The sequence below is a fragment of the Pleurodeles waltl genome, chromosome 2_1, assembly GCF_031143425.1.
Source record: "Pleurodeles waltl isolate 20211129_DDA chromosome 2_1, aPleWal1.hap1.20221129, whole genome shotgun sequence".
Taxonomy (NCBI): Eukaryota; Metazoa; Chordata; class Amphibia; order Caudata; family Salamandridae; genus Pleurodeles; species Pleurodeles waltl.
Window position 1 is genome coordinate 543,179,121 of NC_090438.1, and position 16,436 is coordinate 543,195,556.

Here is a 16,436-nt window from a genome sequence, read left to right on the forward strand (position 1 = left end):
TTGCTCATGATACACAGTCAATACAATTTAGGACTGGTTAAAAAGCTTTTGCCAAGGTTACTTGTGGTTTCTAGCCCTGCAGTAATATCTTGTTTACCCCTGTAATCTCATATCCCCCTTCCAGATCCATTTTGAATGAATGAATGAATGGCATATACTTCAATCTTGCAATAGATGTGGTTTGCAAGGTGTAAGAAGACTCTTCAAATCACCATTCAATGTGCGTCTTAAAGGAATGGAAAAATACTTTGGTTGGAGTATAATACGAAGTTGCATTCATTAATTTGACCAACTGTGTTGGTGAGCCTGTCATCTCCATCGGGACCCAGCCCTGGTGACACCCAATTGATAGACCCAGTCTGATCCTCTGTGAGCAGGCCATCGGCTCGGCCACTCATGTCTCTGCAGTAACCAAAAGACTACACACTCCATTATTGTCATCATCAGTGGTGGCTGCCGTCAATCTAAAGTGGTGGAGCGGGAGGGGATGTTAGGCGAGTAATAATATTTTTTTTTTAAAAGAAGAAAAAAAAGTACCTGTTGCTTTTCGTCCCGCTGCCAGCTGCTTCGGAGCTCCTCTCCTCCTGGCAGTCACTAGGACACAAAGTACAGGCTCCCAATCCAGATGCTGGTCTCATGCTATACCAAGCATGAAAAAAGCGCCAGGATTGGCCGGAGCGGGCTGGTCTGACGCTCGCTCAGGCAAAATGAGCCTGTGCCATTTCTCCACCCAGCTGTGTAACACTGTTATGTTGGAGAAATTTAAGTGTGCATGTCAGTTTGGCCGTCCTAAGACGGCCGGCCAAACCGACATGCACACTTTACAATGCCCACCACTCCTCCTCTCTGCCATGGCCCAGCACGGACCCTCTCTAGATTTCATGACTTAGGCAGACAGTGATAAATAAAATGATAATATGCTTTATTATTATTTTATTTTTCACTGCCTGACTCTGAGCAGGTGGACGACGCTCCTCTGCTATAACGGAGGAACCGCCCCTGGTCTTTATGCCTTATGTTATCTCTAGCCAGAAGCATGTTATCCTTTTCTAACATGAGATGTAGGATGGAGAAGGCAGCCTCTCTGCGCTCCCTCATTTGCTTGTTGTTTGGTTCCAAGTGGGACTTTGGGAAACAGATACTTCTGGTGTTGAAGTGTAGGGTGGGGGGTTTATTTCACAGTTTTGCTGCATTGCATTCCCATTGTTTCTTTCACCCACACAGTACACACAATCACTACACCCACTATGACACAGACTTCATATCCTTGGCCTCCCCACAAGTAACTGTGAACCCTACTACGCCTACAATCCTCCTAATCCTAGCCCTCTCTTAGGCCCCCATAGATTGAGGGCACTTTTTAGTGTCATGGCCTGGAACATCAATGGTCTCAATTACCATATTAAATGAAACTCGGTCATTCACTTTGACAAGCGTTATTCTCCAGCTGTGTTGTTTCTTCAGAAGACACACCTTCTTGGGAACCCACTGGCTGGTTCTTGCCCATGACAGGTTTCATAGGAGTTCACGAATCCGTCCCCCTATTCGTCACTCACTCAGTGTCAGATGCTGATGGGATGTTTGTCCTTTTGGAGGACCTTCTGGGGGGCAAACACTGCAACTCCATTAGCATACCTTTTCACTGAACCTGAACTCCCAAGGTTGCATCCCTGACATCGTTCTGGACCTCCCACCACAATTTTAACAACATGATTGACCCAAACCTTGATACAACAGGGGTGAAAGTGGCTCGCCCACAATCTTACTTGCCAACGGTGGAATGGGCAACATCCCCACATTTCTCCGATACCTGGAGGAAGTGCCACCCAAGAAACATATCTGCCTCTCCACGGCCCGAGTAGTTTATCTAGAGTTAACTATTTTTCCCTCCGCGCCACAGAGATCCCTATAATGCAGGCCACATACTTCTTACATCAGGGCATTTCCAAACACTCTCTGGACATGCTATAATATGGCCAGCAGGCAGAAGGTAGCAAGCATCTACAGCGCTTTAATGCTTGGTGTCCTGTGGCCGAGCAAAGACCTCCCTACATCTGTCAGGAGCTTACTCATATTTTGATCTTAATATGGGTCAGTTGACTCCAAAGGGACTGTGTGGAAGGCCAACAAGACAGTTATGTGGACATCACAGCAGTGTTTGCCATGTACTAGGGATCCCTATATGGTCGTCGACACGTCCCCGAATGCAGACACCTGCCCTCGGATTGTCAACCTTCCACTGACCACTTTCACAGCTGCATACGAGACGGCTCTTAAACAAGAACTGCCTGCAATTGAATAAGATGACCAGACCAGACACCTTTCCAATTGAATACCATAAGCCATTCCTCTCCCTCCTTTCCCCTCATCTCCTCAATGTTTGCCTGAGGTCGAGGACAAAGGCCACTTCACCGCTGAACTCAGCCTTGCCAAAATTGTGGTTCTCCACAAACCGGAGAGACCATGGAAGCCTGTCCAGCATACCGTCCTATCTTCCTTATTAATGTGGCAATTAAGATTTTTGCAAACATTATTGAAAACTCCCTCTTGTGGCTATTGTCCTCTCTTGTCCACCCGGACCAATGCAGCCTTTTGCCCCACTGCAATTGCCGAGTGCATGTTGCTCTGGAACACCATCTGCATTTTAGAGACCCTGTTGACCTTATGCTGTTGGACTTTGAGAAAGTGTTTGACTCTCTGGAATGGGGATTCCTCTTTGAAGTCCTCTGCTGCATGGGACTCGGACCACGCTTCCGGTCCTTTGCCAAAGTGCTTTATGCACATCCCACGGCACATGTTACAGTTAATGGCGTCTTGTTCCCTCTTTTCTCAAATCATAGGAGCAGCATGCAAGGATGTCCTCTTTCTCCATTGCTTTTCTCAGTGACAATTGAACCTTTGCAAGTCTGGGCTCGCTGTGGTGCTCACATTTGGGGCAACAGTAAAATATCTTGGGCCAGATGTAGCAAAACTAGGTTTTGCGACTCAGAAATTGCGACTCCGAGCGACTCGCAATTTCCGAGTCGCAAAACCATATGCAGAAAGGTGTCTCAGACACCTTCTGCGAATCGCTATGGGGTCGCAAAGACCCACCTCATTAATATTAATGAGGTGGGTTGCAATTTGCGCCCCCATACCGACTCTGGGCACTCACGGGGATGGGGTCCGTGACTGCTTTTAAATAAGTGTAGCCCGTTTTCCTTAAAGGAAAACGAGCTGCACTTAGGAAAAAAAAAAAACCTTCAGTTTCGGATTTTTTCAGGGCAGGTAGTGGTCCCTTGGACCACTGCCTGCCCTGAAAAAATAATTTTGGGTCCAGTCACAAAGGGGAAGGGGTCCCATGGGGACCCCTTCCCGTTTGCGAGTGTGTTACCATCCACTTCAAGTGGATGGTAACTGCGACTCCATTTGCGACCGCATACGCGGTCGCAAATGGAATTGCATACCACTGCGACTCGCAAATAGGAAGGGAACACCCCTTACTATTTGGGACTCGGAAATGCATTTTGCGAGTCGGTTCCGACTCGCAAAATGCATTTCTGCATAGCAAACACGCGTTTGCGACTCGCGAGTGGCAATTTTCGCCGTTTGCGAGTCGCAAACAGTTTGCTACATCTGGCCCCTTGTTCTGTTTCGGTGGTTACATGTGTTGCTGTTGTAAAGAAGACTGTTGACATCAAATTAATATATGCAGAGATGATTTCTAATGTTTAACCATTCACGAATGAAAATTGAATTATTGATTAATTAGCCAAACATTTACAATAATGGAAATGTGCAAGTCTAATCACCCCTCCCGTCCTTCCTACTAAAAATCGCATTCAAAGTCTATAAGAAAGTAAGCTACCTTTAAACTGGTTCTTCTGACATAAGTGCCTTATAGGGGGGAAAGACATGATATACATCAAGTATCCTGTAAAAAAAATTACTAGGTAAAATGGTCCTCTGCAGTGGAAGGTGATACGAACGATGAAGCAAGAGGGTGTAGCATTTGGGACAGAAAACAAGAAAAATATCTGAATCAAAATAGCTTAACATCTAAATATAAGAAGCATTACTGTTAGACCTGACAAGCCTAAGGGTGGTCACCCTCAAATGTTTGCCTGCCTTCCTCCACTTTTGGCACTATTGTTGCTGGTTTTAGGACTCTGTGCACTTTACCCCTGCTAACCAGTGCAAAAGTGCATATGCTCTCTCCCTTAAAACATGGTGACACTGGCTCATACCCAATTGGCTTATTTAATTTACTTATAAGTCCCTAGTAAAGTGCACTACAAGTGCCCATGGCCTGTAGATTAAATGCTACTGGTGGGCCTGCAGCACTGATTGTGCCACCCAAATAAGTAGCCCTTAACCATGTGTCAGGGCTGCCATTGTAAGGCCTCTGTGTGCAGTTTCACTGCCAATTCGACTTGGCATTTAAAAGTACTTGCCAAGCACTAAACTCCCCTTTTTCTACATATAGGACACCCCTAAGATAGGCCCTTGGTAATCCATTGGGCAAGGTGCTATGTAGATAAAAGGCAGGACATATACCTGTGTAGTTTATATGTCCTGGTAGTGTAAAACTCGTAAATTCGTTTTTCACTGCTGTGAGGCCTGCTCTTTTCATAGGCTAACATTAGTGCTACCATCATTTACTGCTTGAATGGTAGATTCTGATCTGAAAGGAGTAACAGGGTCATATTTAGTATGGCCAGAATGACCATACAAAATCCTGCTGGCTGGTGAAGTTGGGTTTAATATTATTATTTCAGAAATGCCACTTTTAGAAAGTGAGCATTTCTCTGCACTTAAATCCTTCAGTGCCTTACAAGCCACGTCTGGCTAGGTTAGTTGACAACTCCTTATGAACTCAGACAACCCCAAACATAGGATGCTCAGTCACACCTGCACACATCTACAAACTGAATGGGTCTTCCTGGGCTGGGAGGGTGGAGAGTCTGACACTTACATTTGAAAGGACAGTGGCCTGCCCTCACACAATAGACTGCCAAACCCCAGACTGTGATCCTGGCAGACAGGATGGAACCGAAAGGGGACTGTTTGCGCTTCTAAACCACTCTTTGAAGTCTCCCCCACTTCAAAGGCACATCTGGGTATTTAAACCAGGTCTCTGACCCTACCAACTCAGACACTTCTTGACAAGATACCTACTGGGAAAGGAACTCTGAACCAGAACTTGCCAAGAGAAGCTGCCTGGCTGCCCAAAGGACTCACCTGACTGCTTCGCTGTAAAGGCCTGCTGCCTTGCTGCCCTCTGGCTCTGCTGAGAAGTGCTCTCCAAGAGCTTGGATTGAGCTTGCCTCCTTGTAAGGAAATGCCTTCTTGGCATGATTACCCCCTGACTTTTTGCCTTTGCTGATGCCAAGTTATGATTTGAAAGTGTGCTGGGACCTGCTAACCAGGCCCCAGCACCAGTGTTCTTTCCCTAAACTGTATCTTTGTCTCCACAATTGGCATAACCCTGGCACCCAGGTAAGTCCCTTGTAACTGGTACCCCTGGTACCAAGAGCCCTGATGCCAGGGAAGGTCTTTAAGGGCTGCAGCATGTCTTATGCCACCCTGGGGACCCCTCACTCAGCACATACACACTGCTTGCCAGCTTGTGTGTGCTGGTGGGGAGAAAATGACTAAGTCGACATGGCACTCCCCTCAGAGTGCTATGCCAACCTCACACTGCCTATGGTATAGATAAGTCACCCCTCTAGCAGGCCTTACAGCCCTAAGGCAGGGTGCACTATACCACAAATGAGGGCATAGGTGCATGAGCACTATGCCCCTACAGTGTCTAAGCAAAACCTTAGACATTGTAAGTGCAGGGTAGCCATAAGAGTATATGGTCTGGGAGTCTGTCATACACGAACTCCACAGCACCATAATGGCTACACTGTAAACTGGGAAGTTTGGTATCAAACTTCTCAGCACAATAAATGCACACTGATGCCAGTGTACATTTTATTGTGAAATACACCCAGGGGGCATCTTAGAGATGCCCCCTGAAAACATACCCGACTTCCAGTGTGGGCTGACTAGTTTTTGCCAGTCTGCCACACACCAGACATGTTGCTGGCCACATGGGGAGAGTGCCTTTGTCACTCTGTGGCCAGGAACAAAGCCTGTACTGGGTGGAGGTGCTTCTCACCTCCCCCTGCAGGAACTATAACACCTTGCGGTGAGCTTCAAAGGCTGACCCCCTTTGTTACAGCGCCACAGGGCATCCCACTTTTGGCGGCAAGGCTGGAGGAGATAATGAGAAAAACAAGGAGTCACTCCCCAGTCAGGACAGCCCCTAAGGTGTCTTGAGCTGAGGTGACACTTCCTTTAAGAAATCCTCCATTTTGCAGATGGAGGATTCCCCCAATAGGATTAGGGATGTGCCCCCTCTTCACAGGGAGAAGGCACAAAGAGGGTGTAGCCACCCTCAGGGCCAGTAGCCACTGGCTACTGCCCCCCCAGACCTAAACACGCTCCTAAATTGAGTATTTAGGGGCTCCCAGAACTGAGGAAGATAGATTCCTGCAACCTGAAGATGAAGAAGGACTGCAGACCTGAAGCCCTGCAGAGAAGACGGAGACGACGACTGCTTTGGCCCCAGCCCTACCGGCCTGTCTCCCCACTTCAAGAAAAACTGCAACAGCAACGCATCCAACAGGGACCAGCGACCTCTGAAGACTCAGAGGACTGCCAGCATCTAAAAGGACCAAGAAGCTCCCGAGAACAGCGGCCCTGTTCAACAAAACTGAAACTTTGCAACAAAGAAGCAACTTTTAAAGACCACACGTTTCCCGCCGGAAGCGTGAGACTTTCCACTCTGCACCCGACGCCCCCGGCTCGACCTGCGGAAAACCAACACTACAGGGAGGACTCCCCGGCGACTGCGAGCCTGTGAGTAGCCAGAGTTGACCCCCCTGATCCCCTAAAGCAAAGCCTGCAGAGGAAATCCAGAGGCTCCCCCTGACCGCGACTGCCTGCTTCAAGGAACCCGACGCCTGGAAACCACACTGCACCCGCAGCCCCCAGGACCTGAAGGAACCGAACTCCAGTGCAGGAGCGACCCCCAGGCGACCCTCTGCCTAGCTCAGGTGGTGGCTACCCCGAGGAGCCCCCCCCTGTGCCTGCCTGCATCGTTGAAGAGACCCCCGGGTCTCCACATTGATTCCTATTGAAAACCTGACGCCTGTTTGCACTCTGCACCCGGCCGCCCCTGTGCCGCTGAGGGTGTACTTTCTGTGCCTGCTTGTGTGTCCCCCGGTGCCCTACAAAAAAAACCTGGTCTACCCTCCGAAGTCGCGGGTACTTACCTGCTGGCAGAGTGGAACCGTGGTACCCCTATTTCCATTGAAGCCTATGTGTTTTGGGCACCACTTTGACCTCTGCACCTGACCAGCCCTGAGCTGCTGGTGTGGTAACTTTGGGGTTGCTTTGAACCCCCAATGGTGGGCTACCTTGGACCCAACTTTGAACCCTGTAAGTGTCTTACTTACCTGTGAACTTAACACTTACTTACCTCCCCCAGGAACTGTTGATTTTTGCACTGTGTCCACTTTTAAAATAGCTTATTGCCATTTTTGCCAAGACTGTACATGCTATTGTGATAATTCAGAGTTCCTAAGATACTTGAGTGAAATACCTTTCATTTAAAGTATTGTTTGTAAATCTTGAACCTGTGGTTCTTAAAATAAACTAAGAAAATATATTTTTCTATATAAAAACCTATTGGCCTGGAATGGTCTTTGAGTGTGTGTTCCTCATTTATTGCCTGTGTGTGTACAACAAATGCTTAACACTACCCTCTGATAAGCCTACTGCTCGACCACAGTACCACAAAATAGAGCATTAGAATTATCTCTTTTTGCCACTATCTTACCTCCAACGGGAACCCTTGGACTCTGTGCATGCTATTTCTTACTTTGAAATAGTACATACAGAGCCAACTTCCTACACTCCTGTTTTCTGAAGTCTCGGGGTCGAAAAGACTTCATCTCTGCAAAGAACTCCTTGTGCAGTGAAAATCAACGCACAGCCTGCCCTGCAGTGAGAAAATCACTGCAATGCTGAACCGGAACGATGCAGCCCGGGTCCCCAAGTGGAGATCGACGCAGCACCAGCGTTGCGACCGGAACTTCGACGCATTGCCCATTGGATCGACGCATAGCCGAGCCAGAATGACGCCGCTCGACTTCCTACAAGAGGAATCAACGCAGCGCCTGCCGTGTGACAGAAATTTCCCTGCATCGCCCACCGGATCGACATAGCTCTTGTGACTTCGCCGTGCACACCCAGGATTTCTCTGCATCGTCCTGGGGCATCCAAATACCCCGCAACCTGAAGAGGATCCAAGTCTGCTCGCCGGAAATTGACGCGAAGCCCTCGCTGAGTGGAAAAGCATTGCTGCATTGTCTATGTGCGCCCAGAGAAAGCGACGCACACCTCCCCGTTTTCCACACATCTTCTCCTCTGCGGTCCTGTGCGGTAATTTAGACGCAAGCCAGGTACTTTGTGCTTGCAAGAGACACTTATTGCTTTTTAAGAACTAAGGGCCTGATTCTAACTTTGGAGGACGGTGTTAAACCGTCCCAAAAGTGGCGGATATACCACCTACCGTATTACGAGTCCATTATATCCTATGGAACTCCAAGTTAGAAAAGTTAGAATCAGGCCCTAAATACTCTATTTATCATTACCAAAGTGATATTTCAACTTGTTCTTATCAAATCTTGACCGTTTTTACCTTATTCTAACCAGATAAATATTCTATATTTTTCTAAACCTGTGTGGTGTATTTTTGTGGTATTTATATTGTGTTATTGCATGATTTATTGCACAAATACTTTACACATTTCCTTCTAAGTTAAGCCTCACTGCTTAGTGCCAAGCTAGCAGAGGGTGGGCACAGGATAATTTGGATTGTGTGTCTTACCCTGACTAGAGAGAGGGTCCTTGCTTGGACAGGGGGTCACCTGACTGCTAATTAAAAGACCCCATTTCTAACAATTATTGAAGGAAAATACTTGCTACAAAGTATGTGAAAGAAAGAGGAAGGCCGCAAGTTGGACTGCTGTATTCCAGTCAAGTCACTATTGCTTTAAAAGTTAGGTCCAATTAGCAGGAATAAAGCCTAATAAATTTTGCATTTGACGTGTCAGGCACTTGCGCGTTTCATGGAGCAGCTATTGTATTTGGGGTGTTGGGGAAGCCTCACTCCGCTACCCGCTATTCCGGCTTCAGAATCTTTGACAATGTCTAGCAAAAACTAGCGGCTAATTACATCTTGTACCTGCCAATAAGAGTAGTTAAGTTTTCTTTGTTTCTATTAACTGTTTGGGCCTGTCATTCCCTTTCTATTGGGATGCATGGGTTGGGGACTAGTTTACATGTGGTATCAGTCGGAGACTGCGTAGATGACAACAGAGATAGAAACATCTAGAAAAAGGGTGTCACAGAAAAACAACTGTTTTAGTGTCCGTAGCATCCATTTTCTAATGCCTTTGTCTGCGTTTGCTCCCAATGGTGCTCAATAGGTCTGATGTACTCACGTCCAATCAACCACGTTGTATGCACATCCAACCAAAGCAGTACCTTAGACATCAGGCTACGGTTAGTATTTAGATGTCAGCTACTCTCTCACAAATGTTGTAAATATTTACTAGTTTACTAATAACTGTACCTTAAACCAGATAGGCGGGGGAGAGGGAGCAAAGAGTGATCTTATAACATGCGTTTTTTCAATACAGCATTTTATGTCTGTAAACACCTCATGTTTCCAGGATTAAATGTCAGGGTTAGCTCGGTTTACAACATCCCTTCTCTGTCAATGCTTTTTCCAGACAAGCATGAAAATTGTTAATACCAGCTCAACCCTGAAGAGCCTTCGTAATATGGATGAACCCTTGGACAACGTTATATTGAACCCCTTCCATGCCGGGGACATAATGGTTACGTCCACCGGCACAGTGCTCCTGTGCGGAGGACGTAACCATTACGTCCTTGGTCATGAGCTCGGAGGAAGCGCTAGTGCTCCCTCTGTGGGCTTCCCTCCCACCCCCCCAAGGCAGGGGTGGAAGAGGAAGCCCTTCCCCTGCCACACCTGCCCCCCCCCCCAACCCCTGTGATGTCTTATGACGTCAGCACGCGATTGCGTGCTGACCTCATCAGAGGCCACCTCCCCATCGCACTGGAAGCTCGGAAGAGAAATGCAAAGCATTTCTCTTCCGATCATGTGATGGGGGCCTGAGAGGCTTCAAAGGGAAGGAAAGGAATTTCCTTCCCTTTGAAGTCCCTCAGAGCATTTCAGAAGCCGGATCGTGAAGAGATCCGGCTGCTGAAATGCCCACTAGAAACCAGGGATTTTGCTCCAAATGGAAATTGGCATAAGGGGAGCGACACCTTGGGCAAGGGTCGCTCCCCAGGAGGGCAATTTTTTTCAAGGCCTTTTCTGCCCCTGGGGCCAGATCGGCCTATTGTTACTAGGCCGATCTGCCCCTCGGGTGGGCAGAACCATCTAGGCGCCAGGGATCTTTTTTTTTTCTTTAGTTTTTTTGTTGTTGTTGCTTTTTAGAGGTGGGGAGCGACCCCTTAGGCGAAATTATATTTAGGCCATTTCTGCCCCCAAGAGCTGCAGAAACCACTAGACACCAGGGATTTTTTTTTTATATATATACTTGTGCATAAGGGGATCGGGCCCTTGGACAAGGGCTGCTCCCCGGGCAAAATATTTTTAGGCCTTTTCTGCCCCCCCTAGGGGCAGAGCGGCCTACTATAATTAAGCCGATCTGCCCCCGGGGGGGTAGAAACCCCTAGACACCAGGGATATATTTTTTGTTCGTGTTTACTTTTGTTTTTTATATATGGGGAGCGACCCCTTAGGCAAGTGTCGCTCCCCCGGGGGGCAAATTGTATTTAGACCATTTCTGCCTCCCTTGGGGGCAGATCAGTCGATTTTTGTTAGGCCAACCTGCCCAAGTGGGGCAGAAACCACTAGACACCAGGGATCTTTATTTTTTTGCCTCAATTTCACGCAAGGGGAGGCACCCCCAAGGCAAGGGTCGTTCCCCTGTGGGGGGGGGGGGGCGGGCAAATTTATTTTAGGCTATTTCTGCCCCCCTTGGGGCCAGATCGGCCTATTTTTATTTGGCTGATAAACCACTAGGCACCGGGGATTTTTTTTTGCGCAAATTTCACGCAAGGGGAGCGACCCCTTAGGCAAGGGTCGCTCCCCTGTGGGGGGGGGGATTTATTTTAGGCCCTTTCTGCTCTCCTTGGGGGCAGATGGGCCTATTTATATTAGACCAATCTGCCCCCAGGGGGGCAGAAACCACTTAGGCACCAGGGATTGGTGTGTGTGTATGTGTGTGTTTTGTTTGGGGGGCAGCCCCTTGGGTAAAGGTCGCTCCCCATAGGGGCACATTACTGTTGCCCATATCTGCCCCCCTTGGGGGAAGATTGGCCTATTTCTGGAAGGCCCATTTGCCCCCCAAGGGGAGCAGAAAGCCCACCAGAGACCAGGGAAGATTTATTTTTCCTAAATAAGAGGGTTGGGGGTATGGCCATACCCCCACCCCAAATAAATGGGGCCAAAGTTCTTCTGCCCACCAGTGGGCAGATGGGGCAATTAAACCTTATCCACACCCCGGTTGGGGGGGGGGGGGGCAGAAAGTGTACTAGATGCCTGGGAATTAAAAAGAAAAAAAAATAGTGGGGTGGTGGCTACCGACCAGTATGGTTATGCCCCCACCCCAACTGAAGTGGGTAACAGTCTTTTAGCTCTCCCCCGCACACTAAAACCTCTTATCCCATGGCAAGCAAGAGGACATTTTATTATTTTGGGTTTTAGTTTTACATTTGGGCCATGAGAGCTTGGCTAACTCTCAAAATCGTCCCACTTGGAATGGTGAGGGCTGCACTTTTTGGACTTTGGAACGCTGCCATGTAGAAAAATCCACAAGACCTAGACACATCTGAAAACTAAACATCTGGGGGATTCCAGGGTGGTGTGCTTCACATGCACCCCAAACCATTTTCTTACCCACAATGCCCTGCAAATCTCCAACCTTGCTGGAAATCACACATTTTCCCCACATTTTTGTGATGGAACCTTCCGGAATCTGCAGGAATCCACAAAATTCCTACCACCCAGCATTGTCTCATCTATACTGATACAAATTCTGCTGCACTTGTCAGGCTAAAAATGATTTTTTTCAAACTGCCCTTTTGGATCCGCTTTGGTTCCCCCTCAATTTTGACACGTTTTGGCTCTTCCCTGTCACAAGCACTTGGTCCACCTACACAAATGAGGTATCCTTTTTACCGGGAGACTGAGGGGAACGTTGGGTGGTAGGAAATGTGTCCTGGTGCGGTGATCCCACACAGAAATGTGGGAATTTTTTTTTTTTTTAGCTACATTTGAGGTTTGATGAGGATTCTGGGTAAGAAAACATTGAGGGATCCATGCAAGTCACACCTCCCTGGACTCCCACGGGTGTCTAGTTTTCAGAAATGTCTGGGTATGGTAGGTTTCCTTAGATGGCTGCTGAGCCCAGGACCAAAAACGCAGGTGCCCCCCAAAAAAACAGGTAGTTTTGTATTTGATAATTTTTATGTGTCCAGATAGTGTTTTGGGGCATTTCCTTTGGCAAGCAGTAGGCCTACCCACAAAAGTGAGGTACCCTTTTTATCGTGAGACTTGGGGGAGCGCTGGGTGGAAGGAAATTTGTGGCTCCTCTCAGATTCCAGAACATTCTGTCACCGAAATGTGAGGAAAAAGTGTTTTTTAGCCAAATTTTGAGGTTTGCAAAGAATTATGGGTAACATAACCTGGTCAGATCCCCAGAAGTCACCCCATCTTGGATTCCCCTAGATGTCTAGTTTTCAAAAATGTGCAGGTTTGCTAGGTTTCCCTAGGTGCCGGCTGAGCTAGAGGTCAAAATCCACAGCTAGTTACTTTGCAAAAAACAGGTATGTTGTCTTTAGGAAAATGTGATGTGTCCACGTTGTGTTTCCTGTCGCGAGCATTAGCCCTACCCACGCAAGTGAGGTACCATTTTTATCAGGAGACTTTGGGGAACACAGAATAGCAAAACAAGTGTTATTACCACTTGTCTTTCTCTACATTTTTTCCTTCCAAATGTAAGATAGTGTGTAAAAAAAGAAGTCAATTTGAGAAATGCCCTGTATTTCACATGCTAGGATGGGCACCCCGGAGTTCAGAGCTGTGCAAATAACCGCTGCTTCTCAACACCTTATCTTGTGCCCATTTTGGAAATACAAAGGTTTTTTCTTGATACCTATTTCTCACTGTTTATATTTCACCAAATAGATTGCTGTATGCCCGGTATACAATGAAAACCCGTTGCCAGGTGCATCTCCTTTATTGGCTCTGGGTACCTAGAGTTCTTGATGAACCTACAAGCCCTAGGTATCCCCACAACCAGGAGAGTCCAGCCGACGTAACGGTATATTGCTTTCAAAAATCTGACATTGCAGGAAAAAGTTACAGAGTAAAACGTGGAGAAAAATTGCTGTTCTTTTCACCTCAATTTCAATATTCTTTCATTTCAGCTGTTATTTTCTGTAGGAAACACTTGTAGGATCTACACAAATGACCCCTTGCTGAATTCAGAATGTTGTCTACTTTTCAGAAATGTTTAACTTTCTGGGATCCAGCATTGGTTTCTCACCCATTTCTGTCACTAACTGGAAGGAGGCTGAAAGCACAAAAAAATAGTAAAAATGGGATATGTCCCAGTAAAATGCCAGAATTGTGTTGACAAATGGGGGTTTCTAATTCAAGTCTGCCAGTTCCTGAAAGTTGGGAAGATTGTGATTTTAGCACCGCAAACCCTTTGTGGATGCCATTTTCAGGGAGAAAACCACAAGCCTTCTTCTGCAGCCCTTTTTCCCCCCATTTTCTTTTTTTAAAACGAAATTTTCGCTGTATTTTGGCTAATTTCTTGGTCTCCTTCAGGGGAACCCACAAAGTCTGGGCACCTCTAGAATCCCTAGGATGTTGGAAAAAATGGACGCTAATTTGGCATGGGTAGCTTATGTGGAGAAAACGTTATGATGGCCTAAGCGCGAACTGCCCCAAATAGCCAAAAAAGGCTAGACACGGAGGGTAAAAGGCCTGGCAGCGAAGGGGTTAATACTTGCCCGAGTAATTCAATAGTACATTTTCAACATATGAACACTGGTAGTCGTGCAAATCACAAGTATCAAGAACTTCCTTAGATTCGGAATAAAAGTATAAAGCGATTTATAAAATGTTACGATTTTATTTTTATTCCTTAACGTGAAGCCTTGTTTGTGGTTTGAAGCCATATACCAAACCTGTGTGCACAAGTTGAGCAAAACATAGACTATTAAAAAGCATTACTTCCTATCACAGGTTAGTTACAAAAAAAAAAAGTTTCACCTTCGTGATAGGTGTAAGCAGCCCTGATGAGCAACAGCAAAAACATCACTGCAAATCCTGACAAAAAGCACGGTTATTACGTTGTGCGACATAAAACCACATTTATAAATATCTCTATCTCACAAAGCGCAAGAAATGTAAAAACTATGACAAAATAGCAGGTGCAAATAATTAACATTGCCCACTAAAAAACTTAAATCGTCGTACTAGGTGAGGCACGATGCCACCTGAAACTGAATTTGTCTTTAGGACAAATGGCAAACTTGTATTCACACTAATACAACATACAAGCACGTTAAATGTACAATTGTGCACATCCATGGTCGGTGTTCCTGTGAACACAGAAGAGGGAAATGTAGTACAGATTGGTCGCTAAATTAATGAGACGTGTGCCCTTGGTTTGTAACTCATAGCTTCAAGTGTCTGATCCTTAGTTAACATCAGATCAAGTGTCACACAAATGACTTCACATAAATCTCTATTAGCATCCACGTGCCTCGACTTCACTGTCTGCACAAACTAGAAGGGCCAAGAAAGATGTCTAGTACCAGGATTAAGCACTTTAAATCTTTGAACTGTTATTTCGCCTGGAATCTAAAATATGATTAATTTGCCATGGCTGGAAAATTCTACTCTTTTAAGCCCTGAGACGGAAACACGACGGTAAAAGTTATATTTACAACACGGTTTCCGTTAACGGGATGCATGATCTAGGACTGTGGCATTTAACTGCTTTTAGGGCTGCATGTATGGCTAAATTTGAGCTGCAACTCTAGGGTTTCACACATGCACTAATTCTACCGATTTCCCTATTTACGAGCTCCTCGTGCTACAGAATGGCCTATATAAGCCACAAAGGCAGGGTCGCTACAGATAGGCAAAGATAGCTCAGTGTGCGTTCCTGATCTTTGCACTGCCCGGTCAACTCGAAGTTCCCTGGTGTATCCGTACCTAGCGCTGGAACCCGGACCCCGTAACCTTGCCAGTGATGAGGGTACTGGAGTTAAGAAATGGTCTGCAGAACAATGTCTTCGTGCAACAACTCATTTGGGAAGGTGTGTGAATGGACAGGAGGATGCAGCAGGCGGTGCACACGAGCAACAGAGTCGTCTAACCTCATGTTGTACACTCCGGCTCCCAGCTCCTGTCCGATGTCCGACAGGCTGGCATCGAAATCCTGTACCACAGATTCGATAACTTCGTCCATCATCTTCAGCACCCAGGCCATGGGTCTGTGTCTTGTGCCCCGGGGGCTGCTTGAACTCCTCTTCAAGGTGTCAGCTCACTGACAGGCCGGGGTGGGTGTGCGGCTTGAGCACAGATGTTATTTGTGGAAAGATTAGGGCAGCAGCCAAAGTGTACTGCTGCCCGCGGGGTGGAGGGAGGCTCCCTCCATCTATAGGAGGTGAGAGCCTACGACCGTGGTGCACCCAGCCTCCCTGACCAACGCAGCGGCGAGCCTGGCATATTGCAACTAAAGATTTGCTGCTACCTTCCGAAATAAAGCAATCAGCAATGAAGGTCCAGTAGGGAAGAGCTTGCTGGGAGTTAAAGACAGCACCGTTCCGGCCCCTCCTCCTGAACACCAATGCTCCTATCACGGCCCGAAATATTGCCCCGCCCCTCTGCACTGAACGACTTCCTCCTAGCTCGCGACACTTCCGCATGGTAATATTTCTTGCCATGCAATCTGGTGGGGTGTGTGTTTGGCAACCGTTTCCGCGAGGTTCTCTTCTGGTTGCTGACGTTTACCGCGGAGATCTCCCTGTCACAACAACCACCATGTTTTCTTTCCTTCGCATCCAAGATCCTACTTACCAGAGCCCCCCGCCTAGATCACGAGAAAACAACCTCTGTATTCGATGAAGCGCCGCGTGTGGGTCCTCTGCTCTTCGTCTGACTCTCCTCCTTGTTTTCCTGTTGGCGTTACTGTTGCGATTGCTATAATTCCCAAGAGTCGATGTTATTCATTTTGATGAGGCCATCTTGGGTTGGACTATGTTTTAGGCCCCTAGTTTGTTAT

General features: G+C 47.1%; 1 protein-coding gene across 4 annotated transcripts in view; it reads right to left on the minus strand.

Annotated features, from left to right (window-relative positions):
- The window catches only part of UBP1 (upstream binding protein 1), a 528,279-nt gene extending 512,277 nt beyond the window's left edge, over nt 1–16,002 (minus strand). For all 4 annotated transcript variants that reach the window (XM_069214387.1, XM_069214377.1, XM_069214369.1 and 1 more), the window contains exon 1: nt 15,529–16,002. In XM_069214387.1, the coding sequence (XP_069070488.1) occupies nt 15,529–15,641 (113 nt within the window). In that variant the 5' untranslated portion in view covers nt 15,642–16,002. The remainder of the gene's footprint in view (nt 1–15,528) is intronic.
- Nucleotides 16,003–16,436: the final 434 nt, after the last annotated feature.